The 26,447-nt window shown below is 46.7% G+C and overlaps 1 protein-coding gene across 1 annotated transcript in view; it reads left to right on the top strand.

Moving 5' to 3' along the window:
• The first annotated feature begins 3,962 nt into the window (after window positions 1–3,962).
• HYDIN (HYDIN axonemal central pair apparatus protein) overlaps window positions 3,963–26,447 on the top strand; it is a 121,379-nt gene continuing 98,894 nt past the window's right edge. The window contains exons 1-7 of the mRNA XM_089659226.1: window positions 3,963–4,101; window positions 4,619–4,744; window positions 6,188–6,307; window positions 10,137–10,271; window positions 11,948–12,147; window positions 13,166–13,290; window positions 17,787–17,988. Coding sequence (XP_089515352.1) covers window positions 3,979–4,101; window positions 4,619–4,744; window positions 6,188–6,307; window positions 10,137–10,271; window positions 11,948–12,147; window positions 13,166–13,290; window positions 17,787–17,988 — 1,031 coding nt within the window. The 5' untranslated portion in view covers window positions 3,963–3,978. The remainder of the gene's footprint in view (window positions 4,102–4,618; window positions 4,745–6,187; window positions 6,308–10,136; window positions 10,272–11,947; window positions 12,148–13,165; window positions 13,291–17,786; window positions 17,989–26,447) is intronic.

The following is a 26,447-nucleotide window of genomic DNA, read 5'->3' as shown; positions in this document are numbered from 1 at the left end:
TGTGCTGGGAGACAAAGCACACCTTCTGGCAATGGCACATATTGATGTGCCATCCTGGAGGAGTTTTACTGCCTGTGCAACCTCTGTAGGGTCCAGGTATGGCCTCATGCTACCAGTAGTGACACTGACCCTAGCCAAATGCAAACTAGTGAAAAACAGAAAAGATGAGTAGTGAAAAAATGTCAGTGGCCTCCACCTGTAAAACCATTTCTGTTTTGGGGGTCATCTCATTGTTGCCCATCTAGTGCACCTGTTGTTAATTTCATTAACACCAAAGAAGCTGAAAAAAAGACAAAAGTCCATCCAGTTCAACCATAGCAAAAAAAAAAGTTATAATCCTATACCCACAGTTGATCCAGACAAAGGCAAAAACAAACCCAGCAAAGCACGATCCAATTTGCACCTGCTGGGAAAAAAATTCCTTCCTGATCCCCCAAGAGTCAACCGGATATTCCCTGGATCAACTTTACCTATAAATGTTAGTATCCAGTTATATTCTGTGTATCCAAGAAAGAATCCAGGACTTTTTTGAATCAATCCACTGAGCTGGCCAGAACCAACTCTTGAGGGAGTCTATTCCACATTTTCACAGCTCTCACTGTGAAGAAACCTTTCCGTATTTGGAGATTAAATATCTTTTCCTCCAGACATAGAGTGCCCCCTTGTCCTCTGTGATGACCTCAGGGTGAATAGCTCTACACCGAGTTCACTATATGAACCACTGATGTATTTATACATGGAGATCATATCCTCCCTTAATCTCCTCTTCTCAAGAGAGAATAAATTCAGTTCCTCTAATCTTTCCTCCTTCATGCCTCGTATCAGTTTAGTTGTCCTTCTCTGTACTTTCTCCAGTTCCCCAATGTTCTTTTTGTGAATTGGTGCCCAAAACTGAACTGCATATTCCAGATGAGGTATTACTAATGATTTGTACTGGGGGAAATTATATATCTCTCTCTGGAGTCTATACCTCTTTTAATACAAGAGAGGATTTTGCTCGCCTTAGAAACTGCAGCTTGGCATTGCATGCCATTATTAAGCTTGTGATCTACCAGAACTCCCAGATCCTTCTCCACCATTGATTCCCCCAGTTGTACCCCCCCCTAGTATGTATGATGCATGTATATTCTTAGCCCCCCGAGTGCATAACCTTACATTTATCAACATTAAACCTCATTTGCCACATAGTTGCCCAATTACACAGAGCATTGAGGTCGGCTTGTAAATTGGAGACATTTTGTAAGGACGTTATTCCACTGCACAGCTTGGTGTCATCTGCAAAGACTGAAATGGGATTTATAATCCCAGACCCTGTATTGTTTATAAATACATTAAAAAGTAAGGGTCCCAACACTGAATCCTGGGGTACACCACTGATGACCCCAGACCATTCAGAGTATGAATCATTAATCACTACTCTCTGAATACGATCTTTTAGCCAGTTTTCCAGCCATTTACATACGGATTTTTCCAAGCCCGTAGACTTTACCTTACACATTAGCCATGTGTGGGGAACTGTGTCAAGTGCTTTTGCAAAATCTAAGTATACCACGTCCACCGCCACCCCTCTGTCCAAGTATACCACGTCCACCGCCACCCCTCTGTCCAAGATTTTGCTCACCCCCTCATAAAAAGAAATCAGATTTGTTTGACAATTTCTGTCTTTCATGAATCCATGCTGTATTATATGTATATACATGTAATCTGTATATACATACTGTATATTACTGCATATAGTACATCCTATATATACATTATATACTTATAGTGTACTTTATATAGCAATCCAGTATTTAGGAGGTACTGGTTTTGGACTAAAAGAAAAATTTTCAGCACAACTGACTTTCCAGTTCAAATCAGCTGAATCCATTCTAGGGGCATCAAAACAAAAGGTGTTCAAAAGTGTACAGATTTATTTTCATTAGAAAGCAGCCACAGCCTGAGTAGATGAGCCTGTCCCCTGCCAGCAAATTGCAGAGAAGGACCCTTGCTCTTTCTATGAAAGCAGTGGTCTCCCCCCCCTTCCCAAATGAGTCAGACCTAATTAGTCTGCAAAGAGACCACTGCTTCCATACTAAGAGTGAGGGTCCTTCTCTGTAGCATGCTGGCAGGGGACAGGCTTTTCTTCCCAGGCTGTGACTCAAAAGTTAGACTTTGTACACATACTGTATGTTGTGATGTACCAGGGATAGATTAAACTGATTTAATCAGTCAATTCAACTGGGCTTTAAGACATTTTCAAGTTATATCACACAGCTAGTATTCCAGCGTTTATTGTTATTCCTGTATTTATACAGCACTAACATAGTCCAGAGCACATAGAAATATTCACATTATTCCTTACTGCAAAAGAGCTAACACTCTAATGTGTGCCTCATATACACAGAGGAGAAGGCTTCTATGTCTTTAGATTGTGGAACCAAGAAGAAACCCACCCAAACATGGACAGAACATACAGACTCCATGCAGATATGCAAGGCAGGAGCACTAAGCACTGACATGTGGCCTCGTTTACCTATGGACTCCTGAGAGAGGGAGGCTTATTGAGGTCAATAACTCTGGGATCATCTGGGAAGGAAGAACAGTCTCTTGGAGGGATGCCAGCTTTCCTGGAAGGAATCCATATTCCCTCTAGTCCCATGCAGCCATCTATTGCTAGCATTGCCTCAAGTAATATTTTTGTAAACTCTGCTGGTAAAATGCCATGTTTTCCAAGTGACTGATCTCTGAGGGGAGAGCCTAGAAGAAACCACCAAGTATTGTCTCTTTAGAAAGCTATTAGTGCACCCCGAACCTCATCCCCCAATATCACCCACTGCAGCCATTCACATCTCATAGTGCACATTATCTCCCCTGCAATCCCTCTATGGGGAGGTTCTGCAGCTATTTGTAGATCCTCAGATCCTGTTTGTAGATCCTCAGCACCATACTGAACATTGTACCTCTGCCCACATCACTCTCGGCACCAGAAGAGCTTACACTCTAATGTCCACCCACAAACACACACTGTTAGGCCTCATATACACTGCTGCTCCTAAACGTGAGTTTAGGAGCTTTTGGCGTTTTTTTGCCAAGGCCCTGAACTCAACTCAATAGGAGCCTCCATGTCCATGCACACATAGGGTTTTACCAAGGTTTAGCAGCAACAGAATTTAGGGGCAGCTAAACGTCCCTCTCCTGAACGCAAAAGAATCGTGTTCAGGAGAGGAACGGTTTGGCCAAAAAAACACCAAATGTGGCACTAGCTGTGTTTAGCCTTTAGCATTTATTCATTTCAATAGCAAGTACTCTGGCCAATTAAATGAATAAACATCCAAGCGCTAAACACGACTAAACGCAGCTAAACAAGGTACTGCGTTTACATGCATTTTTGCTGTGTTTAGCGTTTTTTTTGCTACCAGTAGAGTTAATGTTTCCGGCAGTTCAAGTGTACATGTAGCAGGGGCGGACTGACAACTCATGGGGCCCCCGGGCAATAAGGGATCATGGGGCCCCTCTGTCCTTGCCAAAACTCAAAAAAACCTATGAAAAAGGTACCAGGGGCATCTCATGGGGCCCCCTACTGACCCCGGCCCTCGGGCAGTACCCGAGTTTCCAAATGGTCAGTCCGCCCCTGACATGTAGCCTTAATGTTATACATTTATATAGCTCTGACATATACCATAGTGCTGTACACAGAACACTGAGCCAGTCACATTAGTCTCTGCACCAGAGGAGCTTACACTCTAATGTACCCCCACAGTCACACACTATTATTATTATAATAGGCTTCCATGTTTTGGTGTGGACTGGTTTGGCACTGGTTTATGTCCCTATGAAGAAGTAATATGGGAGATGAGACACATTTGAGGGGGGAGGCTGTCTGTTGGGGACAGGGATTGTTTATATACCGAGTGCCGCACCGTCACCTCTCTCCCCAGTGAACGCTCTAATTGTGTTTGTATCTTACAGATGAACTGAATGTACCAGCTGCCAGCCATGCCAAGCAGCAAGCTCCAGGGGCCCCTGAGCTCCCTGCAGGAGGTGCCCAATGGATTCAGCAGCAAAGTCCTGGCACCGCGCAACCCCAAGCTGAGCAGACATGAAGAGGCCGCTGTGACGGTAATAGCCGCAGCATAAATTGGGTCGGCGTTTTATCCGCAGTGGGGAGATTTAGGTGGACAGATGTTGGTGACTGAAACCTGGGATTATCTGGGCACAGGCAAATGAAGGGAGACAGCTGTTCATACAAAGTGCCCGCTCCTCAGAGGATCGGCGGCATGCCAGGGATGGCGCTGCCACTCTGCGTCCAAATTTGTGCACTGTGAGGAAGAAATCCAGTTTTGTAACAATAAATAAATAAAACAGAAGAGCTTCATGAGCCAATCTGTAATGGAATGTGCTTCCCTTTCAACTGACACCAGTTCTGATTTTCTTATACCCTTAGGCGGTCCTGTCATTCCTTCAAGGCTGTAGTATGGGGGTAGAGTGGGGGTGCTCAGAGCGCCAAGGTGGCATATGATGTGATGATCCATTTTTTTGGTGTGTCACGAGTTTGTAGGGAACAAGATGTAGTATAATAAATGAAGGTACAACATACATTGTATTCACTGTGTGTCACATATATCTCCATTGGCAGCTGACCCCCTCTGCGTTCCTGAGGGAAATGTCACTGAGTACTGAGCAGCGATTGGCCAACACACGAGAGATGCATCTGCCGAAGATCATTGAACTGCTGGATATGAGTGAGACCACCCATCAGAAGGTATGATATCTGCCAGAGCTCTTTCCATGAGCTTCTTGACCAATCACAAGCTTTCCTGTGGCGTTTATTGTGAATTGTATTTATACACATATACAAAATCCAATTAAATGTATTTATAGTCACGACTAAGAAACAATTGCCGAGACTGTGAAGGTCACTGGAATTCTCATCACCACGGGGAGATAAATCTCCAACAATACAGTTGCAGATAGTATTTCAAAGGATCATTCAATGTGTATAAACTTATAATACTGGTATAATGCCGTGACCTTGTCTCAGATCATTTCCTCTGTGCCTGGGGAGTCCCCAGATATCACGAACAGCCTGGGGAGTCCCCAGATATCAGGTCCAGCCTGGGGATGCCCCAGGTTTAAGCCCCAGCCTAGGGAGGCCCCGGATCTCAGGCCCAGCTCTGTGCCTTGGGAGGCCCCAGATCGCATGTTCAGTTCATTGTTTGGCAGGGCCCCAGATATGAAGACCAAATATGTGTCTGAGGAGGCCCTGGATCTCTGGCCCTGCTTGGGGAGGCCCCATATCTCACACCCTGCTCTTTGCCTGAGGAGGTCCTTGATATTAGGCTGTGCCTGGGGAAGCGTCATACCTCAGGTCCAGCTCTGTGTCTGGGAAGGCCCTTCAATCTCAGATCCTGCTCTGGGTCTGGAGAGGCCTCGGAACTTCAGGCCCAGCTCTGTGCCTGAGGATGCCCTGGATATCATGACCAGCCTGTGGAGGCCCTATACCTCAGGCCCAGCTCTGTGCTTATGGAGACCCCCAAATCTCCTGTTCTGTGCCTGGGGAGGCCTTGGATCCCAAGCCCAACTCTGTGCCTGGGGAGGCCCAGAATTTCATATCCAACTTTGTACCTAGGAAGGCTCCAGATCTCAGGCCCAACTTTGCACCTAGGGAATCCCTTGATATTAGTCCAAAGCTGTATGAAGGCCTTGTGACAAAGCCCCAACCTCTCTTAGTACTATGCCCTGACCCAGGTCATTCAGCTCTCTGTGGCTGGTAGAGATTATGGCTTTTGGCAGTTCAATGACGAGTTGAGGGATAAGGCAGTTGATGGAGCCTAACCTTAAATTCAGTAAGTTACCCCCCAGTAACAAAGTAAAACTAAATCAGAGGGGCACAGAGGAGGTTTTCCAGGCTTAAAAAAGGTAATAGTGGGCATCTTGTGGTATCATTCCTAGGCTATATATTTACTTTAAAACTTGGAATAGATCCTGTGCTTAGCCCATGCAGGGCTTCTTTTGTGCCATTTTCACTGTACCAACCCTCCAAGTCTTTTTACATAGGTGACTAAACCTTCCTGTCCATAACATCTCTCCAACACCAGATTACTACTAACAATTTTTTTTCCTTAGCCTCTTTTAGAGTGTAATCTCCTTTGGAGAGGGTCCTCATTCCTAGTGATTGTGTTATAATGATGGCTTGCCCTTGCAGTTCTCCACAGTAGACTTGGACCAAGCCTTGTTCCAGCCATTCCCATCAGAGATCATCTTCCAGAACTATGTTCCATGCGAGACGTATGAGGTGCCACTTTTGCTGAGGAACAATGACAAGGTCAGGACAATGATGTTTTATACATTGCTTTGGTGTATACAATCTTTGTTTTACAATTGAAATTTAAAGGACTCCTTTACATTTAGTGAAATTGTCCTCCTGAGTGCAGCTCTCCTGGTAAAATACTTACCTTCCTCTCTGATCCAATCATCTTGGCCCTTACCCAGCCCCACACAACCTTTATAAAGAAAACACCCCACCCGGGTCCTCTTCCCTTTGCACATGCACGCCTGTTCCCCATTTGTTCCTATAAACTCAGTGTATGGTTGGAGGCAGCCATTAGTATGGCTTATCTATAGGAATCAAAGAGGCGAAGGGGCATTTGTGCAGTTGAAAGAGTACCAGGCCAATACATTTTCCTGCAAAGACTGTGCATCATCAATCAGAACTGAGCACTGAAGATCATGGGGTCATGGAACAAGTTAGGTATCTTACCTGCAATCAGTGGGATGAGGGGATTACCTAAAGAATATGTAAACCCAACATTTCATATTCCTGATATATGCCATCTCCTTCTATGAAAAAGTCTCCTGTTCTCTATGTATTGCTTCCTTTGTGTGAAATCCCTGGTGCTCCTGCCAGTCCCTCTGCTTTCCTATTACTGACCACACTAGGAATGGGAACACACCACGGTCAGTTCTGTAGTCATACTGGGAACTCAGCCTTCTCTCTTCCAATGATCTGTCCTGACACAGCCTTTTACTGGGAAGATTAGTGTACTGCTGTTTCTCCTTCTCCAACTTTTATGCAGCTGAGAAGAGAGGGAATGTGATCACCTATAAAAAAAAGGATACAAGGTAATTATAATTTTTTTTTTAAATATCTTTACACAAATGCTTTGCCTTTCATTTCTATTTTAAACTGAATAGATTGTTTTACAAGATGAGGGTTTACAGTCACTTCAAGGAACATCATTACTAAAAACAACGTTGTCCTTTAATACATGACAGCTGATTTCTGGAGCACTGTGCGTTATCTAAGAAGACAGGTCTTACCCCAACAGGTTCACAAGTGGGCCCACCAGCAGCACATACTTTCCTCCCCTCTGCTCCATTTGGAAAAATACCAGGCACTTCCTGTTATGGGGGAGCACGAGACACACTCCCTACAGGGGAACAGAGAGAAAGCCCTGATCTCTGCAAAGGCTCCAAGACACCACAAAATCTTATATATTTAAAAAATGGACCTCGCTAAGGTCACAAATAGACAAAATAAACTGTGCAATCTTTAAAGTGATAACACTGAGCAAAATACAAATTTTTGATATATAAGATTTTGTGTTTAGAAATTCACATTTAGGACTGCTGCCTTATAGGTATCTTATATATAGTTACATTCTTTCACATATATGTTAATTTTTTTCCTAAGCGCAACAGCACCCCTTTTTTCTTCCAAGACACCACACACAGAGTTAGGTAAAGGAAGAGGAGTATTTACAGCTCTGAGCCTGTTACTTTCTCCTGCATAGACAAAAGACAGATTCACTCTAAAGTGGTGCTAAAGGTAAAAAAACCCAAACATGTCATACTTCCCTGATTTGTGCAATAATTTTGCACAGAGCAGCTTCAATTCTCCTCTTCTTGGGTTCCCTGCTGGCGCTCCTGGCTCCGCCCACTTGAACATCGCCCCCAATAGCACGTTGCTTGCTCTGGAGGCACTCTTGTGTGCTCGCTTCTGAGCCCGGCTCTATGCATCCATAAAACATATAGAGCCATGGCTTGGCCATGCCCCCCCTCTCCTCATTGGCTCACTGGCTATGATTGACAGCAGTGGAAGCCAGTGGCTCCCGCTGCTGTTTCAGCCAATGAGGAGAGAGAATCCCGGGACAGCCAAGACTCTCATGCACATGGCTGAATCAAGAGGAGGCTCAGGTGAGTATTAAGGGGGCTGTGAGGGGAGCAGCACACAAGGTTTTTTTTTACCATCATGCCTGGAATGTATGAAGGTGAAAAACCTTCTGCCTTTACAACCACTTTAAATTATTCCAAATGAGGAAAACTGTATGCCATAGGAGGTCAGAGGTCACCTGTATGACAGTTGCTGTTCTGCTGTAACCTATGTTAATAGTACATGCTGTCCCCTGAGTGTGCATATTAGTATGAATTATCAGCCCTGTTGGTAAACAACCACAGGGCCCTGTGTCCAATATTGTTATGGTTACTCAGGAGCTAGAAGTCCGTATGTGTTGTTATCATGAATTTAGGTGACGGGGCAGAACTGTCCGACTTCAAAGGTCCTCTCACTGATGACTTTTATCTTCAAGGATTATCTAAACCCTTCATAGCTGTGCCAGATGAAATCAAATCTTCTAAAACTAGATGTCCAGATTCTTGTCTAAGCCCATTCATGACTGGTTCCCTTTCAACTTTCTGTACACAGATAAGCTATGACATTCCCAATATATAGTTCTGAAGATTACAGTAGCAGGAAATGTTTGAGACACGTCTGGCACTGGGGGAATATATTGTTCTGTAAACCCCCAAACTTCCTGTCAGTAGTGAAATCTTACCATTCCGTTTCAGCAAAGAAAACCATCATTTTAATTAGTTGCTTGAATAAGAATTGTCTGTGTCACTCCTGGGTACAAATCACATGTTTTAATAACAGCAAAAATCTGAGTCTTGAACTGTGCCTGGCTTTATCCTTAATAATGGAATGGTAACTGGGTTTCATGTATTCTAGGACAGCTTTACTAAGCCTTTTTACACTGGAGGAACCCTTTCAATAATTTTCAAGGCATCAGGGAACTCGTGCTGAACATGATGTCTACAACATCCAGTATATTAGTGTAATCAGTGTCTTATGTTGGTGGTCAACAGTAGAAGGGCGTCTTTCATCTGTTGTCAGTGGAAGAAAGTCTCTATTACATTGGCCACCTGTGGAAAAGGCTGCCACTTCTGTTGGTGGTCAGTGGGCATAATGCCTGGTTACTGTTGCCCGGTGGTCAGTGGTAAGAATGCTCTTTATATTGGAGGTCAGTGGGAATAATGCATTTTAAACTGGTGGTCAGTGAGAAGAATGCCCCTTAGATTGGTGGGCATTGAGAAGAATGCCCCTTACATTGGTAGGCATTGAGAAGAATGCCCCTTACACTGGTGATTAGTGTGAAGAATGCTCCTTACATTGGTGGTCAATGGGAAGAAAGCTCCTTACATTGGTGGTTAATGGAAAGTGGAAAGAATGTCTGTTACATGGGTGGTCAGTGGGAAGAATGCTCTATACATTGGTGTTCATTGGGAAGAATGCCCCATACATTGATGGTCAGTGAAAAGAATGCCCCTTACATTGGTGGCAAGTGGTAAGAATGCATTCTTCTTACATTGGTGGTCAGTGGTAAGAATGTCACTCAACATAGGTGATCAGGTGGAAGAATGCCCCTTACATTGGCATCAGTGTGAAGAATGTACCTTACACTGGATCAGTGGAAAGAATGCCCTTTGCATTGGAGATCAGTAGGAAGAGTACCCCTTACATTAGGAGTAAGTGGCCGCTTTTACAGACAACTGAAAAAATAAATGGTGTCAGTGATTACTTATTTAGAAGTGAGAGCAGAGCCTCCACTGGCCCCATGTTGCTGGATCTGCCAAGTGACACCAGCCCTGAAACTACAGTATGCAGGTATCACTAGGCTGATGATCAATTTGCTACTACTCAATCTCTGAAGGAACCCTGGTTGAGAAAGGCTGTTCTAGGACATTCCACCTAAACGTGGACTTCAGCATTGCCATTACAGGACCCCTCTGGGTGTATATCTTGTTTGTGAATGTAATAGATATTTATTTGTTTAGTTTGTGTCCTGCCGCCATCTTTGATTCCGTCGTTGTTTCAGGTGCCGCGGCTGGTGAAGGTTGTTCAGGAGAACTCGCCATATTTCTCAATCATCAGCCCCAGTGACGTGTGTAACAAGGTTGCTCCAGGAATGCCATCCACATTCCAGATCCAGTTCACCCCTGAGGAGAACAAGGTGACTATATGGCACAGTGATGGACATCGGGGGGGGGGTCTCACATCAGTTTGGACTCATGAATTATATTGCAAATTATGTTGTATTTCATCTGATTTGTAACATAACATTATTCCCCATTTGCTCACATGCCAGGACACATTCCGTTCCTTATACCTTCCCAGTACCATCAATACACGCAAGGTGCCCATACTCCCCCAGTGATCTGCACATATTATACCCAGAGCCTTATACATACAAGGTTTATGTTTTCCCTGCTATGTCACGGTCACCTGTTGGTTGCACAGACAACATAAGGTGTTAATTTCCCTTTAAGGAACTTTGTTTGTGTGTAAGTTTGTTTAATAAAACATGCGGTCGCCATGACTCAGCCTTGGGGAGACACTCTCCTCTGGTGCCATTATTGTCTTAGAAAGTCTGAGAAATTCTGTTGCATCACCTGCACCAATAAACAGCTTTCCCCCAGTGACTTGTCTTCCCTCGGATCGACTGCACACCCGGGACACACGGCATCTGCTGGGACAGACGGTAACCACAATCCTGCGTTTCACCACTTTCACTCAATCCACTGAGACTCTGTCCATGAGTGATGACATCATATAAGTGAACATGGACCATGTCCAGGAGTGATGACATCATATAAGAGAACATTGACCATGTCCAGGAATGACAATATCATATAAGTGAACACTGACCATGTCCAGGAGTGATTACATCATATATGAGAACATTGACCCTGTCCAAGAGTGATGACATCATATAAGGGAACACTGACAATGTCCAGGAGTGATTACATCATATATGAGAACATTGACCCTGTCCAAGAGTGATGACATCATATAATGGAACAGTGACGATGTCCAGGAGTGATTACATCATATATGAAAACATTGGCTATGTCCAAGAGTGATGACATCATGTTTGAGAGCAATACCCATGTTTAAGAGTGATCACATCATATATGAGAGATTTAGCCATGTCCATTAGTGATGACATATCTAGGACTATTTATTGTTTGGGTCCAGGAGTGATGACATCACATCTAGGACCCTTATATCAATGTCTGCAATTAATACATCATATCTGAGAACTTTGTCAATATTCAAGAATGATGACATCACATAAGAGAACATCATATATGAGTACTTTGGTTATGTCCAGGAGTGATGACATTGTATGTGAAAGCGGTGGTATGTCCAGCAGTAATGACTTCAAACCTAGGACTATTCTTTGTGTCTGGGGTGATGACATCATATGTCAAATTCCTGCCCTTGTCCAGGAGTAATGACATCATATCTAAGAATATTCTCTGTATCCAGGAGTGATACATCTTGGACTATTGTCTGTGTCCATGATTGATGATATCATGTTGCAGGATGCAGAATGAAAGGTTTCAAAGAATTTGTAGTTCATCCGTAGTTGTAGGGTAGAAAATTGCTTATGTCTGTCTTTTAGATAATATAGATCTTATTTCTGTCTCATATGTTCTTGTGAATGTTGTACGTGCCGTCTATGTGTCTTTATGTCTCTTATGGATATTTTATTCAATGTATTACTAATCATTATCTATATAACTTTGTTCTACGTTCCCCATCCCCCGTCCAGCCATGATTAGTGGTAAATGGGATATACATGGCATGTCAGTCACCTCATTATTATTGTATACATTTTTCCAGGATTATTTTCACCAAGTGATCTGTATTACTGAGCGGGAGAAGTTTGTGGTTCCGATCAGAGCCATTGGTGCTCGTGCCGTGTTAGACTTTCCAGACGAGTTGAGTTTCCAGGTGTGTCCAGTGAAATACAATTCCCAGAAAACTTTGCTGGTGCGAAACATTGGGAATCGCCAAGCTTGCTTCCAACTTCTGACAGAGAGGTACGTGTGGGGGCGCCCAATATGGGGGGTAATGTAAAGATGTACGTGTCAGAGGAGTACACAGTGTGTGGAGTACTGACCAGTATACCCAGTACACAACCGCTCCAGTATAACCAGCACATGGGGCACTCAGTATACCCAGCACACACAGGATTCCCTATACCCAGCACACAGAGGTATCCAGTAAACCCAGTATACAGGGGATCCAGTATACCCAACACACAGGGGCATCCAGTGTACCCATCCATAAGGGATCCAGTATACCCAGCACACAGATCATCCAATATACTGAGCACATGGGGTACCCAGTAAGCTCAGCACGGAGTGGATCCAGTAAGCCCAGCACAGAGTGGATCCAGTACACCCAGCACACTGGGGTATCCAGTGTACCCGGCACACAGAGCATTCAAGATACCCGGTCACAGGGAATCCAGTATGTTCAAGCAAATGGGATCTACTATAGCAGCACATACAGGATCCATTATACCCAGAGCACAGGGTATCCAGTAAACCCAGCACACAGAGGTATCCAGCATACCCAGATATCAAGTATTCCAGTATACCCACAACACAGAGGATCCAATATACCCAACATGCAGTAATCCAGTATACCCAGCACACATGAGATCTAGTATACCTAACACACAGGGGATCCAGTACACCTAGCACACAGGGAATCCAGCATATTCAGCATCTGGGCATCCATCATAACTAGCACACAGGAGATCCAGAATACCCAGCACACAGGGGATCCAGCATACCCAGCACACAGGGGATCCAGTATACCTAGCACACAAGGAAGCAGCATACCCAGCACGCAGGGGATCCAATCATACCCCAGCACACAGGGAAGTATCGGTGGAATCCAGACACAGTCACTTTATTTTGGTGGTGTTTAGAGAGTGAAAAGAAACTTCTAATCGCTTACTATGGAAAAAAACATATTTGTTTCATTTGTTCTTCATTCATAAATGAGACCCTCTCCATATGTTGACCATTTTGACCCCATGTGCTACAGACCTTTCAGCATGGATCCGTTGTCAGGAACATTGGATATTGGGGACAGCATGCAGGTGACGGTGGAGTTCCAACCCCTGGAGGTTGGGGATCACAAAAAGAATCTGCTGATTCGCTATGATACAGGTGAGTGATGGAGCACCACAAGAGTGTCTAGTGGTTTACTGTTGGCCAAAGAAATCTGCAGTTTGAAGTCAGAAATTACTAAATATAGATGGAAGGAAGGGCACAGCTGGATCCATAAAGATTTATTGCCCCACTGTGAGGATAAATTAGAAGTTTCCACACCAATGCTGTAAGATCTTGGCACAGAGAATTTAAGGATGCTACACACCATGCGATCTGTTCCTTTATCATAAGTGCCCACTTACAACAGGTTCACACTGTAGTGAGTCCTGCCTGTTGTGCATGCACTGGCATAGCATCCCATTCATTTGAATAGTCTGCTGTACCTATTGGAAATGCAGGGAAAAAGATCCCAACCCTTTTTTAAAAATGTGGCCGCAGCACCATTTGGTTTCACGCACCCAAAAATGTGACGCATTTTCCAGTGCGTGGGGATGTCAAAAAGAATTAATGGCACCCCTGCACATCTGCAAAAGAGCAACATGTTTTTCCTGCGGGTCAGGGAATGAGTGCTATTAGAACGCATTTCCTGACCCGCATATTTGTGAACCTAGGCTTAGGACATATAAGTTAAACAACAAAAAGAAATAGCCCTAGGTGCACAGGCTTAAGGCTCCATGCACACGGGGCATTTTAATAACGCTGGCAACGTTAGCTGTGCAAAGTCACGTTAAAACGTGAGTTTTTCAGCGTTTTTTTAGTGTTTTTGTTTTCATATTTGCGTTTTTTATTTTTTTTTTACCCAAAAAAATTCTTTTTTGCTAAAAAAAAGTCTAAAAACGCTGGTTTGCTGAGCTTTACTGCGTTTTGCCACGTTTTTCAGCGCTAGAGTGAAAGAAGAGTGAAAAAAAAACGTTGATTACAGTCAAGGTGTGCATGGACACATAGTATAACATGCTGGGGAGCTTACTGGCTGTAATGTCAAAAGCCAAAAACATCCCATATCAGAAATCTGCCTTTGAACGGCTTTGCCAGCAGCGTCCGGGCGCCCCGGGCCTTATCTCCCTTCTTTACGCAGCTTTGAACAGACGCTCGTCGCACACTTCTCTTTCATATGTTGTTCAGTGGGAACGCGACCTGGGAGTGGCTGTGGATCCGGAGGACTGGAATAAAGCCTGGTCACTCATAGCTAAATGTTCATTTAATACGACCACGCTGGAAGCAGCCTACAAGGTATTGTTTCGTTGGTATTGGGTTCCGGCTTGTCTGGCCCAGGCTAACCCTGCCTGTAGTGATCGATGTTTTCGGGGTTGTGGCCATCGTGGCGATGTACTGCATATCTGGTGGTCATGCCTGAGGTTGGTTTCGTTTTTGGTCTCGTGTGTTTGGCCTCCTTTTCACTTTGTTCCATCTCTCCATACGTCGGGATGCTCGGTATGCTTTGCTTCATTGCCCCATACCGGGCCTCTTGGCTCGTCAGCAGCGGTTGACTTCCTATTTGTTTTTATCGGCCACTAGGACAATTGCTCAGGCCTGGAAGAGTCCGTTTGTACTTTTTCAGGGGGTGCGGGATCGTATGACTGCTATGATGCTCAACGAACAGATGTCGAGTATATGCAACGACTCTCAACGTAAATTTTTGAAAATATGGGAGCCGTGGTTGCAATATGGTTTTCCCATGCTCCCCCCGGCCAGTGTGGGGAGGTAATGGAGTTTGGTATTGGCGCTCATGGACCCCTGCTCTTTGGTGTGTGTTTTGGTTTTTTTTTTCTTCTTTTTTTTTTTTTTTCTCTGCTCTTCTTCTCTCTTTTTCTGTTTGTTTTGGTGTGCCAGTGGACAGCTGTCTTTAGTTGCGATAGTCAGAGTTTCACTGATGTTATTGTAACTTATGTGCCATTGATAGCCCCTGCGTGGGCATACGTTTTGCCTTATTGGAATTAGAGCGTTGTCTGCTCTATTATGCCTTTTTTTATCAGTGCAATTGATAGCCCCTGCATGGGTGTGTTTTGTTGCCTCTGTTTTATACTGTTTAAAATGAATAAAAACCATTGAAATACAAAAGCCAAAAACAGCCGCTGTAAAAATGTCCATTGTGCATGAGACTTAGGACCATGGGCAGCGATTGGATCACTGTAACAGCAGACAGTGAGGAGAAGATGGAAAGTAACAATTGTTAAAATTCACAGGGAGAAATGAGAAATACAATGTATTCATGTAGTCAAATGGACCAAAAATAGATACAAATAGAGGCAAAACCAAAACAAAAGTCCCAGCTGTATAGCAGTCTCTAAAACTAAGCAGCTGAACTGTCAGATCCTTAGGCAGCCTTCTCTTGTGTGCTTGGGGAAGCAGGTTCTGAAGAGATAAAGAAGGGAGGGAGAGAGAAGCACCACAAGACAACAGTGTAATAAACATTTTATCAAAGATAAAAGGCACGATAATTAATTCCACTCACAAAAGAAAAAAAATGGAGCATATCAGATCATGAAAATCAGTCTCTGCAGAGATGGAGCTGAACCACTGCAGTAGGAAGGAATCAGGGGCGGACTGACCATTTGGAAACTCGGGCACTGCCCGAGGGCCCGGGGTCAGTAGGGGGCCCCATGAGATGCCCCTGGTACCTTTTTCATAGGCTTTTTTGAGTTTGAGCAAGGACACATGGGCCCCATGATCCCCTATTGCCCGGGGGCCCCATGAGTTTTCAGTCCGCCCCTGGAAGGAATCCTGCCACTGAGACCAAGGAGACGCTGCCCATGCCAGCTCCTGAGCAGCACCTGTCACTGGATCACCGCTCTGTGATTCTCCTCGTGTGCTGAAGCAAAGGATCATGGTATATGTATTTCAGGATGCTATCACGTCCCCTTCATCAGCAGTGAAATTCATTATCATGCCTTTTATTGTGTTATTACAGGTTTATTACACTATGATCTTGTGGCGCCTCTTCTTCATCTGTTTAGGGGATATAAGTGGTTAGTTAATGTTAGGTTAACGTACAACTAAACAAGTCCCAGATCCAATTACTATGTGATGTACAAGCCTCATAAAGTAAATAGTAAACAGCCAAATCCTTCATCATTTGTGTCTCGCATGCTCCCCCTTCTAGACACTGCAGCTCACAGTGGGAGGGTTTCAGTAAAAGACTCAATCCAGAAAGCAGTGGGCTGGGTATGGCCATGTGCTGACTGACGAGCTGCAGGCTTATAAATCAATGCCGATATCCACTCCCCTGTAATATCTTCTCCTTCCACTGTAGTGCAGCTAGGCACAGCTCATATGATGGTGACAACACTGCTCTGAATTTAGGAGCAGTGCAGCATTGTTGTCACCCTATCTCAAGAAGCTGGACTTCATTGGATATTTCTGGGACTTTGCAGGGGTACTAGGAGGAAACTGTAATTGCAGATGGACTTATAATTAGGTGCCGCAGCACAAATGTTTTCTTTGATGATAGGCCTTAGCTCTACTTTGAGGCCTGATTCACATTTCTGTACTTAAACACACATTACATCATGTAACTTGCGTTATAATGCCTTTAGTTTTCCATGGCATCCTTCTCTGGTCAGTCCTATTCTGCTCTGAAAAATTCAAATGTTACATTGGATACAGTGCCAATGATTTAGTAGAGGACTGAATCGTCCAGTGCTTATCTGTTCCTGTCCTAATTTATGACGCTAGCTTTGGAATGTGCGCACACTGGAAGAGACTCACGCTGACACACAAGTTCAGTCTATGAACACTTCTAGTTTATTATAATGAGAAAATGAGCTTATATATGCAGAATGATGCAAGAGTCATGTGACAACAGCATAAACATTATATTAATCTTTGATTGGTCATTTCCACATGAAAACAATCTCCGTCATGGTATAGGTGTGATCTTCTTCCATCTTATCTTATAGAGAAAAAAACATTCTTTTGTCTTCCAAATCACACGGTGGGAGGGGGTCTGTGTGTGTGAGCAGACATTTCTTAAACAAGGATTTCTTATAGTACCACAAAGCCCAGCAGGCAGAAAATATTCACACAACATATATATTAAAGTATAAAAGTAAATATTTATAAAACTTATAGAAATAGCGTATATATATATATTCAATAGGAAACGAAATAGGGATTTTACCAAATCCATCACACCAATATGGGGCAAATAGAAGCCTCCAAGGCAGCTGCCTCTTCTGCTGCCCCCCTTGGCTTGGCCCTGCCTGGCTCTCTTGTTGTATCGACCTATACCACTCACTGTAGACTTGTCAGTGGCGGCTCGTTGCTGGCATAGCAGATCCAGCTTTATCAGGATGTCCAGTGTGATCCTGTGATGGGATCAGTGTTATCTCTGCTGGTAATTGCCCTTATCATAGCTCACATCAAGCTGTCTGCTTTGTGGGATAAATGACAAATATCTGGTGGCGTTATGTGCGTGACACAGAACAGGAGGGATTGTGTGTAATTGTGTGTTACTGGTATGACCTGCCTCATCCCATCTCATCCATATAATTCACATGTGTGTATAATCTACAAGTCATCCATTGATGTCATCGCAACGTTTGTCTCTTTCTCAGGGGAAGATATTTGTGTCGGTGTTCATGGTGCAGCGACTGATATCAATGTGCGGCTAGACAAGAACTCGCTCACTATTGAGAAGACCTTCTCATCTTTAACCAATCAGAGGACAGTTACCATCTTCAATCGCAGTGACATCATAACACACTTCCAGTGGAAAGAATTTGGTACCCATCAAGAGGAGGAGGCTCAGAGACAAAGGTCAGAATTCCCCACTGTAGGTTTTTTTGTCTCCCTCCCTCAGTGGTGAGATTTCCCCAGAGTAGTTTGTGTCTCTGCCCCTCCCACAATGGTGAGATTTTCTCTCCTTAGTGTCCCTTCTACAATGTTGAGATCCCTACATTAGTTTGTGCCTCTGGCTCACCCACAATGGTGATACTTCCCTGAAGTAGTTTTTTTCTGCCCCTCCCACAATGGTGAGATTTTGCCAAAGTAGTTTCTTTCTTTGCTCCTCCCACAATGGTGAGATTTTAATGCAATAGTTTGCTTCTCTGCCCCTCCCACAATGGTGGGACTTGGCTGCAGTAGTTTGTGTCTCTGCCCCCCCCCCCCACAATGGTGAGATTTCTCTGCAGTAGTTTGTGTCTCTGCCCCTCCCACAATGGTGATATTTCCTTGAAGTAGTTTGTGTCTCTGCCCCTCCCACAATGGTAAGACTTCTCTATGGTAGTTTGTGTCTCTGCCCCTCCCACAATGGTAAGACTTCTCTATGGTAGTTTGTGTCTCTGCCCCTCCCACAGTGGTGATACTTCCAAGCAGTTTTTTATCTCTGCCCCTCCCACAATGAGATGAGATTTCTCTGCAGTAGTTTGTGTCTCTGCCCCTCCTACAATGGTAAGATTTCTCTGCAGTAGCTTGTGTCACTGCCCCTCCCACAATGGTACGATTTCCCCTCAGTAGTTTGTGTCACTGCCGCCCCCACAATGGTAAGATTTCTCTGCAGTAGTTTGTGTCTCTGCCCCACCCACAATGATGAGATTTCTCTGCAGTAGTTTGTGTCTCTGCCCCACCCACAATGGTGAGATTTTAATGCAATAGTTTGCTTCTCTGTCCCTCCCACAATGGTGGGACTTCGCTGCAGTAGTTTGTGTCTCTGCCCCTCCCACAATGGTAAGATTTCTCTGCAGTAGTTTGTGTCGCTGCCCCTCCCACAATGGTAAGATTTCTCTGCAGTAGTTTGTGTCGCTGCCCCTCCCACAATGGTGAAATTTCCTTGAAGTAGTTTGTGTCTCTGCCCCTCCCACAATGGTGAGATTTCTCTGCAGTAGTTTGTGTCTCTGCCCCACCCACAATGGTGATATTTCCTTGTAGTAGTTTGTGTCTCTGCCCCACCCACAATGGTGATATTTCCTTGAAGTAGTTTGAGTCTCTGCCCCTCCCACAATGGTAAGACTTCTCTATGGTAGTTTGTGTCTCTGCCCCTCCCACAATGGTGATACTTCCCAGCAGCTTTTTATCTCTGCCCCTCCCACAATGGTGAGATTTCTCTGCAGTAGTTTGTGTCTCTGCCCCTCCCACAATGGTAAGATTTCTCTGAGATTTCCCTGCAGTAGTTTGTGTCTCTGCCCCTCCCAGAATGATGAGATTTCCCTGCAGGAGTTTGTGTCTCTGCCCCTCCCACAATGGTGAGATTTCTCTGCAGTAGTTTGTGTCTCTGCCCCTCCCACAATGGTGACATTTCCCTGCAGTAGTTTGTGTCTCTGCCCCTCCCACAATGGTGACATTTCTCTGCAGTAGTTTGTGTCTCTGCCCCTCCCACAATGGTGACATTTCTCTGCAGTAGTTTGTGTCTCTGCCCCTCCCACAATGATGAGATTTCCCTGCAATAGTTTGTGTCTCTGCCCCTCCCACAATGGTGACATTTCCCTGCAGTAGTTTGTGTCTCTGCCCCTCCCACAATGGTGACATTTCTCTGCAGTAGTTTGTGTCTCTGCCCCTCCCACAATGATGAGATTTCCCTGCAGTAGTTTGTGTCTCTGCCCCTCCCACAATGGTGACATTTCCCTGCAGTAGTTTGTGCCTCTGCTCCTCCCACAATGGTGACATTTCCCTGCAGTAGTTTGTGCCTCTGCCCCTCCCACAATGGTGACATTTCCCTGCAGTAGTTTGTGTCTCTGCCCCTCCCACAATGGTGACATTTCCCTGCAGTAGTTTGTGTCTCTGCCCCTCCCACAATGGTGACATTTCCCTGTAGTAGTTTGTGTCTCTGCCCCTCCCACAATGGTGACATTTCTCTGCAGTAGTTTATATTGCTGCCCCTCCCACAAGGTAAACATAAATCTAAGCTTTTCAGTTATCAGAGATTCCCAGTTATGGGGAATCTGTCGACATTCTTGGGGGAGATGAGTGAGTGTTACCAGAAGCCGGCTTGTGATTCAGATTACCAGAAACCATGCAAATCTAAAATATTAATTCTGGATGGAGTTGAGTTGGATTGTTAAAGTCAGTTTAGACTGTCAAGGCCCTTCTTTCAGCCTCAGTCACGGCAGCGTCGGCGTCTTCCCATCTTGGGTTGCCCCGTGTTGTCGGGGGCACCCAGCGGTCAGTAATTCAGCGTGACTCCACATATACACGTTGTCCGATTAGATCACACGGTGTGGAGGAACTCCGAACATAAACATAAGAGTCTTAGCGAGTTGCAGCGTATCTGTCGCCAATGTACATGTTAATGCAAAGTGGCAACTCTGCACTAATTGCTCTTCTTCTCCATCTAATATTTAACATTTGGATGAGCCATTTCCAAGCCATCCGCCCCGTAATTCCTGCAAAGTGCTGCCTGTCAGATTGGGATCTCTCATCCGGGGGACGCGGGATGGAAGCAGCGTGGAAGGGTTAATAGGCGCCCTACATCTGGGCCATGGTGTGCCTTGGAGGTACACAGCTGAGAGACGGCTCCCCTCTGCTCCATATTTAATGACATTAGCCAGAGATGAATGCCTCTGTGCTGAAGAAAGCACTTTAACTAACAACAAAGTGTCCTCACTTGGCCGGCCGCCGTGCCTGCCATGTGTGTACAACGTGGGGGTGGGGAGGGGAAGGAGAGCGCTGCAAGCCAGCTGCTGCACATCTACCACAAGTCCCAGCATCCCCGCAGCCTAGTCTGGATACCTTATACCAATCGCCTTGTGTGGAGCTGCAGAATGCTGGCAGTGCTGGATCAGAAGTCATTCAGAATGGGTGACGCCATTCATAATCAGTAACAGGGAAGATAGTGCACAGCACTCCAAAAAATGCCCTCTGCAGATTTATTCAGAACACATAATTTCACATAAGTCAAACAGCCCCCGTTTTGCCCCAAATCAAGTCAAACAGCCCCAAGGAACGGACCCTGCGAGGCTCTGAAACATTGGCTGTTTGACCCATGTGACATTATGGGGTTTATTTACCAAAGCTGGAGAGTCCAAAATCAGACTCCCTTCTGCATAGAAACCAATCAGCTTCTAACCTCAGCTTGTTCAATGAAGCTTTGGCAATGAAACCTGGAAGCTGATTGGTTTCTATGCAGAAGGGAGTCTGATTTTGGACTCTCCAGCTTTAGTAAATAAACCCCTATGTGTTCTGAATAAATCTGGAACAGGGGCGGACTGACCATTTGGAAACTCGGGCACTGCCCGAGGGCCCGGGGTCAGTAGGGGGCCCCATGAGATGCCCCTGGTACCTTTTTCATAGGCTTTTTTGAGTTTGGGCAAGGACACAGGGGCCCCATGATCCCCTATTGCCTGGGGGCCCCATGAGTTGTCAGTCCACCCCTGATCTGGAAAAGGCATTTGTGGAGTGATGGGGACTTTCTTCCTTACTGCTGGTCTGATCACCTCACTGTCAAGGTCCTACCTTTCTTCAGAGCTTGTGCATCTCCATGAGCTGGCCTCCATCTTGGTTTTCTGCAAAGCATGGTGGGAACCTTTATGCCTTCAGGCTTCTGCGGCTCCTCCTCAGAAGGGTGTGGTTGAGCACATTTAAACCTGCTGTCTGCAAGTGTGCTCTGCACTTGTGTCCTGTATGTTGCCCTGTTGCAAGCTCTTGTGTTGTTCCCATTGCTCTCCTGGTAACCGACTCGGCTTGGACAAGACGACTCTCTGCGTTAACCCTTTATCTGACCTCCCGTTGTTGAACCCGGCCCGTGACCTGAGTATTCTTTGCCTACCGTCTAGTACTGTCTGCTCCATTGTTATTGACCCGGCTTGTCTGACTACTCTACTCGTGATCCCATCTAGCTCCCACCAGCTGTACGCCATTGGCGGCAGTCGTTATCGCAGCTGGGGTCACTCGGGGGCCGCGACCTGGTCTCAGGCTGCGTCAAGTCCATCCCCACCATCAGGGGCCCTGGTGAAGGGTAGCCTGGGGCTTAGACTCCGCGCCCTGAGGGACTCTGGTCTGTGGGTAGTGGCTGTCGTCAGTCGCAGCGTGACCGTACCATAGGCCTGCCTGCCCATTCCATCGTTCCTGCCCTGACATTACACAAGTGCCATGAATCCTGACGGTGCAGGTACGCCTTCGATCCCTATGTTACTCGCCAGACTCGACCAACAGGATCGCTTGTTGGATCAGTTCGCTCAGGCGTTGCAGGCTCTGCTTGCACGCACAGCGCACCTTACCCCTGGGGCTATTAGGTCAGTTGTTACTCCGGTGGACTCTCCCACTGTTGCTCCGGTTGTTGCACCTACCTCTGCATCTGTTGCGGTACCCGCGGTACCCAGAGGTATGACTGGTTCTGCCCCTCTTCCTCAGCGCTTTGGGGGGGAACCGAGTCAGTGTCGTGGTTTTCTTAACCAAGTGGGGATTTACTTTGAATTAATACCTCACGCTTTCCCTACTGAGAGGGCAAAAGTGGGCTTCCTAATCTCGCTACTCTCTGATAGGGCCTTGGCCTGGGCTAATCCCTTATGGGAGAGGAATGACCCGGTGATTCACGTGTTTACCCGTTTCGTTGCCTCCTTCCGTACGGTATTCGACGTACCCGCTGGCTCCGCTTCTGCTGCCAAATTGCTCATGTCCATGCATCAGGGTTCACGAACCGTTGCCGAGTACGCCATCGAATTTCGTACTTTGGCGGCAGAGGTGGGTTGGAACAATGAGGCTCTAGTGGCTGCTTTCTCTCATGGTCTCTCTGATGCGTTGAAGGACGAGATCGCAGCCAAAGAACTGCCTGTGGAGTTAGAGGCACTCATCTCCTTCCTAATCTTGATTGACACCAGGCTCAGAGAGAGGCCTTCATTTAAGGAGCGGCTGCGGAGGCCTCCTAACCGTTTGGCGCCTACGTTTTCTGTCCCGCCCGTGCCTCCCTCTCCTCCCACGCCTCCTGGGGATGGTTTGTCTGGTAGTGAGCCCATGCAGCTGGGGTTTGCTCGCCTTTCCGAGGGGGAGCGGGCCTCTCGGCGTCGGGAGGGTCGCTGCCTGTACTGTGGACTCGGGGGGCATTTTCGGCAGTCCTGTCCGGTCCGTCCGGGAAACGCCCGCACCTGAGATCCTGTCGGGGGCAGATCTTGGGTGGAGTTTCCTCGTCCCCGGTTTCCCGTAAAGATAAACCGCTTATCACCGTTGTCCTCTCTTGGGCAGGAGGCTCGGTGACGGCCCAGGCGCTGGTAGACTCTGGGGCTGGCGGTTTGTTTATGGACAGTTCGTTTGTGGCCCAGTACTCCATTCCTCTGCAGGCTCGAGAGACTCCATTGGTTCTCGAGGCGATAGATGGCAGGCCCTTGCAGCCATCGCAGGTTACCCACGAGACCCTGCCGGTGGAGGTAGCTATTGGGGCTGTTCACAGGGAATTGGCCTGTTTCCAGGTAATTTCTTCCCCGCACTACTCCGTGGTTTTGGGCTATCCCTGGCTTCAGAGGCACAATCCGACCTTTGATTGGCGATCGGCCGAGATTCTCTCATGGTCACCACGGTGTGGGGCTGGTTGCATCCGTGGTCCGGTTAAGGTGCTGTGCACCTCCTCGGACTCTGTGCTGCCCACTGAATATGGGGAGTACCTGGACGTGTTTGACAAGGTGCGCGCCGGTGCCCTGCCTCCTCATCGTCCATATGATTGTGCCATAACCTTACAAACTGGTGCTACTCCTCCGCGTGGCAGGGTGTATCCTCTTTCGGTGGCAGAGAATCAGGCCATGGAGGAATACGTTGCGGATGCGCTTTCCCGGGGGCACATTCGCAAGTCTACGTCTCCAGCAGGAGCTGGGTTTTTTTTTGTGAAAAAGAAGGGAGGTGAGCTGAGACCCTGCATTGATTTTAGGGGTCTCAATCGGATCACGATTAAAAATGCTTATCCTATTCCGTTGATCACCGAGTTGTTTGACCGCCTCAAGGGAGCAACGGTCTTTACTAAGCTCGACCTTAGGGCTGCCTACAACCTTGTACGGATCAAGGAGGGCGATGAGTGGAAGACCGCGTTCAACACCAGAACCGGCCACTATGAATACCTGGTTATGCCCTTTGGGTTGTGTAACGCACCCGCGGTCTTTCAGGAGTTTATTAACGATGTCTTACGTGACTTGTTGCAGCAGTGCGTGGTGGTTTACTTGGACGACATCCTGGTTTACTCTGCGTCCATGGAGTCTCATATCCAGGATGTTAAGCGGGTGCTGCAACGGTTACGTGAAAACGAGCTTTTCTGTAAGCTCGAGAAGTGTGAATTTCACCAATCCCAGGTTGCCTTTTTAGGCTACATCATTTCCCCGATGGGTTTTTCTATGGACCCTGAGAAGGTTTCAGCGGTTCTGCAGTGGCCTCGTCCCAGTGGTCTTCGGTCCATTCAGCGCTTTTTGGGATTTGCCAACTATTATCGGAAGTTTATCAGGAACTTTTCCACATTGGCAAAGCCTCTCTCAGATCTGACCAAGAAGGGCAGTAACCCTCATGAGTGGTCACCCGAGGCCATCTCAGCTTTCAAGGCTCTGAAAGCCGCCTTCACTTCGGCCCCAATTCTGTCTCATCCCAATCCTGGGTTGCCTTTTGTTCTCGAGGTTGATGCATCTGAGACAGGAGTAGGCGCCCTCTTGTCCCAGCGTCGGTCACCCGAGGGACCCCTACTTCCTTGTGGGTTCTACTCCAAGAAGCTTTCCTCTGCAGAGTGCAACTACCAGATTGGAGACAGGGAGTTGTTGGCCATTATTCTGGCTCTCAAGGAATGGAGGCACCTGCTTGAGGGTTCTGTGGTCCCGGTCCTAGTTCTCACTGACCACAAGAACCTCACATATCTCTCGGAGGCTAAGAGGTTGACACCCCGTCAGGCCAGGTGGGCTCTGTTTTTGTCACGTTTTAACTATGTGGTCTCTTACTTGCCTGGTTCCAAGAATGTCAGGGCTGATGCCTTGTCGCGGCAATACTCTGAGCTGTCCAGGGAGGACACTGAGCCGACCTCGGTCATTCCTCCAAACCAGATCCTGGCTGCCATTCGTACCAACCTGACTTCTCCCCTTGGGGAGCAGATTTTGGCGGCTCAAACTAACGCTCCCCCTGAGAGACCTGCTGGAAGATGTTTTGTACCTGAGGGATTGCGTACCCGCTTGCTACGTACCTACCATAATGCCAAGACTGCCGGTCATCCTGGTAGGAACCAATTGTCCTGGGTCGTTTCTCGGTTATTCTGGTGGCCATCTCTCCGTTCTGACATCGCCTCATATGTAGCAGCTTGTTCGGTCTGTGCCCAGAATAAATCTCCTCGGCACCTTCCATTGGGCCTTCTGCAACCCATTCCCAATGGGGAGCGTCCCTGGTCACACCTGGGAATGGATTTTATTGTGGATCTTCCTGCGTCTCAAGGTCATACGGTCATTCTTATGGTGATCGATCGTTTTTCTAAGATGTGCCATTGCGTTCCATTCAAGAAATTGCCGACTGCACAGGAACTGGCTACGGTTTTCGCCAAGGAGATCTTTCGCTTGCACGGGTTGCCCAAGGTGATTGTCTCGGACCGTGGGAGCCAGTTTGTGTCCAGGTTCTGGCGCGCCTTCTGCTCCCAGTTGGGTATCGAGCTTTCCTTCTCTTCGGCCTACCACCCTCAGTCCAATGGGGCTGCGGAGCGTTCCAACCAGGCCCTGGAACAATTCCTTCGTTGCTATATATCGGATCATCAGGACAACTGGGCCGATCTCCTGCCATGGGCAGAGTTTGCGAGGAACTCGGCTGTCAACTCCTCCTCTGGGATGTCCCCCTTCATGGCCAACTATGGGTTCCAACCCGCTGTATTGCCTGAGTTGTTCTCTCCACAGGACATTCCGGCTGTGGATAACCACCTGGCTGCTCTGCGCTCCTCATGGGGGCAGATTCAGAGGTCCTTGAAGGACTCAGCACAGCGCCAGAAGCTCCAGGCTGATCGTAGACGGTTGCCCGCTCCCTCATACCAGGTCGGAGATCAGGTGTGGTTGTCCACTCGCAACCTCAAGCTTCGGGTGCCCACACCAAAGCTGGCCCCCCGTTTTGTTGGTCCTTTCCGCATTCTTCGCAGGGTGAACCCGGTTGCCTATGCCCTTGCTCTTCCTCCTGGGATGCACATCTCCAATGTCTTCCACGTATCCCTGTTGAAACCTCTGATCTGTAATCGCTTTACTGCCTCTCTGCCTCGTCCTCGTCCTATCAGGGTCGACGGTCATGAGGAGTATGAGGTGAGCCGCATCTTGGATTCTCGGTTGGTCCGCGGTCGGGTACAGTTTTTGGTCCAT

Source organism: Staurois parvus, unplaced genomic scaffold (assembly GCF_062004578.1).
Source record: "Staurois parvus isolate SC_StPar_1 unplaced genomic scaffold, SC_StPar_1.0 ptg001136l, whole genome shotgun sequence".
Lineage (NCBI taxonomy): Eukaryota > Metazoa > Chordata > Amphibia > Anura > Ranidae > Staurois > Staurois parvus.
Note: the sequence above shows the minus strand (reverse complement) of the source record. Positions and strands in the feature narration are given on the sequence as shown.